This window comes from Salmo salar, chromosome 12 (assembly GCF_965601325.2).
Source record: "Salmo salar chromosome 12, fSalSal1, whole genome shotgun sequence".
Lineage (NCBI taxonomy): Eukaryota > Metazoa > Chordata > Actinopteri > Salmoniformes > Salmonidae > Salmo > Salmo salar.
In genome coordinates, this window is record NC_138302.1 from 5,145,032 (window position 1) to 5,147,500 (window position 2,469).

The window sequence follows — 2,469 nt, forward strand, 5'->3', positions numbered from 1 at the left end:
GTATTACAAATGTATTATTTGCACAGTTCTTTATAAAACATTAGTTATTTGTCTCATTTGACAGTTTAACACTTGTTAGTGTTGGCTATTTAGCTTTTGTTTTTAAACAACATTATTTGTCCCTCTGTAATGAAACCATCAAGTGATAGATTTTAAACAAATACATGTCTGTCATTGAACAACACCATGCCGTGATTAGATAGTGAAAAAAACACACCAATCTATTTCATAATGTCTTTAAACAATAAAAGTTAAATTACCAACATTTCAGAAAATTGACATATTGCGTTTTGGAATGAAATTCTTCATTTTAAACGTCTTTATGTTCTTTTGAAACTTTTGTGTGTGTAATGTTTACTGTTAATGGGTGTTTATTTAACTTGCTTTGGGAATGTAAACATGTGTCCCACGCCATTAAAGGCCTTTAGAATGAAATGTCTACTGTCGGCTTTCTGTTCAACTGCGTGTTTCTGAAGCCACCTGCTGGCTGTTTAGGAGACGACACGCTGGGATCCGACGTTGCCGCTTGTGTAACTGTCATTGGATGGGATTTTGAATGTTAAAGCCTGACTGGGTACATACACTGTCCATCAAATGAAACCGGAAGAAAAGTTGACATATCAAAACAATGTGAAAGGAAGGATAGTGGTGTGTCCTTACCGAGCTGTTACGGTGAGTGTATTGTGGCATGAGTCTGTGTTCATGGTATTCTAACTGTTGTCTGGTTATTTGCATGTGTTGTAGCAGGCTAGTGAAAGTGACATGAACCTAACCTTCAGCCAATAATGTTAGCTTGTTGTGAACCGTTTCCTCAGCCATGCCAACTTCCTCGGTAAAGACACGGATCCCGCTCACGAGCTTCGGTCATCTGATCACCGAGGTGAAGGTCGGTAAACCAAGCCATAAGACGACTAAATATACTGAACAAAAAATATAAACGCAACAATTTCAAGGTCCTGGCGTGGTTGTGAGGCCGGTTGGACGTACTGCTAAGTTATCTGTAACGACATAGGAGGCGGTTTATGGTAGAATAATGAACATCAACAGCTCTGGTTGACATTACTGTAGTTATGGTGCCAACTGCACACTCCTTCAACTTGAGACATCTGTTGTGTGACAAAACTGCACATTTTAGAGTGGCCTTTTTAATGTCAACAGCACAAGGTGCACCTGTGTAATGATCATGCTGTTTAATCAGCTTCTTGATATGCCACACCTGTCAGGTGGATGGATTATCTGGGCACGGGACAAATGCTCACTAACAGGGATATAAACACATTTGTGATAAAATAAAGCTTTTTGTGCGTATGGAAAATGTCTGAGATGTTCTTATTTCAGTTCATGAAACATGGGACCAGCACTTTATATGTTGGTGTTTTATACTTTAGTTCAATGTATTTAACCAATACCACCCCTCTGCCGTCGACCCTTAACCAATACCACCCCTCTGCCGTCGACCCTTAACCAATACCACCCCTCCGCCGTCGACCCTTAACCAATACCACCCCTCCGCCGTCGACCCTTAACCAATACCACCCCTCCGCCGTCGACCCTTAACCAATACCACCCCTCCGCCGTTGACCCTTAACCAATACCACCCCTCCGCCGTCGACCCTTAACCAATACCACACCACAATTCACTTTCACCCGGTGCAAAACACACCTACCCTGGAGACTGGGTCAGATTAATGGAATCCCCTCATACATGTTCACTGTGATGTCATCAAGATGTGTCCATTCAGATTGTCCTGATCTGTGTGTGTGTCCTATCTATCTATCTGTGTGTGTGTGTGTGTGTGTGTGTGTGTAAAAGAGACAGTTGTTTGGTATGGAGGCTCCAGCTACTGTTAACCTGACTGGCTGGAGGAGACATTTCAACAGCTACACACTACAGGGCCGACGCAACGTAAGACACACACACACACACACACACACACACTAGCTGCTGCTGCCATAGCTCTGGAAGAGTATTATACTGCTGACATAACCTCTCTCTCTCTCTTTTTCTCTCTCTCTAGTTTGTCCTGGCTACCTATGGTGTCCTAGCGTTGTCAGCAGCAGCCTATATGATACACAAACGGAGTAAAGAGGACCCCAGAGTAGCCAGGCCCACTGCCTGACTGACACCCTCTCTCAATGTCCAATGTTCAATGCTTTATTGACCTGATATTCACATTGTTTTCCAATACTACCAAATCAGAGATTCATAACAGCAGCGCTCTTCCGCTCTCCCTCCCTCCCTCTCTTCCGCTCTCTCTCTCCCTCTCTTCCGCTCTCTCTCTTCCGCTCTCTCTCTCCCTCCCTCCCTCTCTTCCGCTCTCTCTCTCCCTCTTCCGCTCTCTCTCTCCCTCCCTCCCTCTCTTCCGCTCTCTCCCTCCCTCCCTCCCTCTCTTCCGCTCTCTCCCTCCCTCCCTCCCTCTCTTCCGCTCTCTCTCCCTCCCTCCCTCTCTTCCGCTCTCTCTCTCCCTC

At 44.9% G+C, this 2,469-nt stretch overlaps 1 protein-coding gene across 1 annotated transcript in view; it reads left to right on the forward strand.

Annotated features, from left to right (window-relative positions):
- Positions 1 to 570: 570 nt before the first annotated feature.
- LOC106563995 (uncharacterized) overlaps positions 571 to 2,469 on the forward strand; it is a 6,167-nt gene continuing 4,268 nt past the window's right edge. Inside the window, exons 1-4 of the mRNA XM_082958392.1 lie at positions 571 to 672; positions 816 to 886; positions 1,814 to 1,906; positions 2,019 to 2,469. The exon at positions 2,019 to 2,469 is cut by the window's right edge and continues 1,064 nt beyond it. Coding sequence (XP_082814518.1) covers positions 2,137 to 2,469 — 333 coding nt within the window. The 5' untranslated portion in view covers positions 571 to 672; positions 816 to 886; positions 1,814 to 1,906; positions 2,019 to 2,136. The remainder of the gene's footprint in view (positions 673 to 815; positions 887 to 1,813; positions 1,907 to 2,018) is intronic.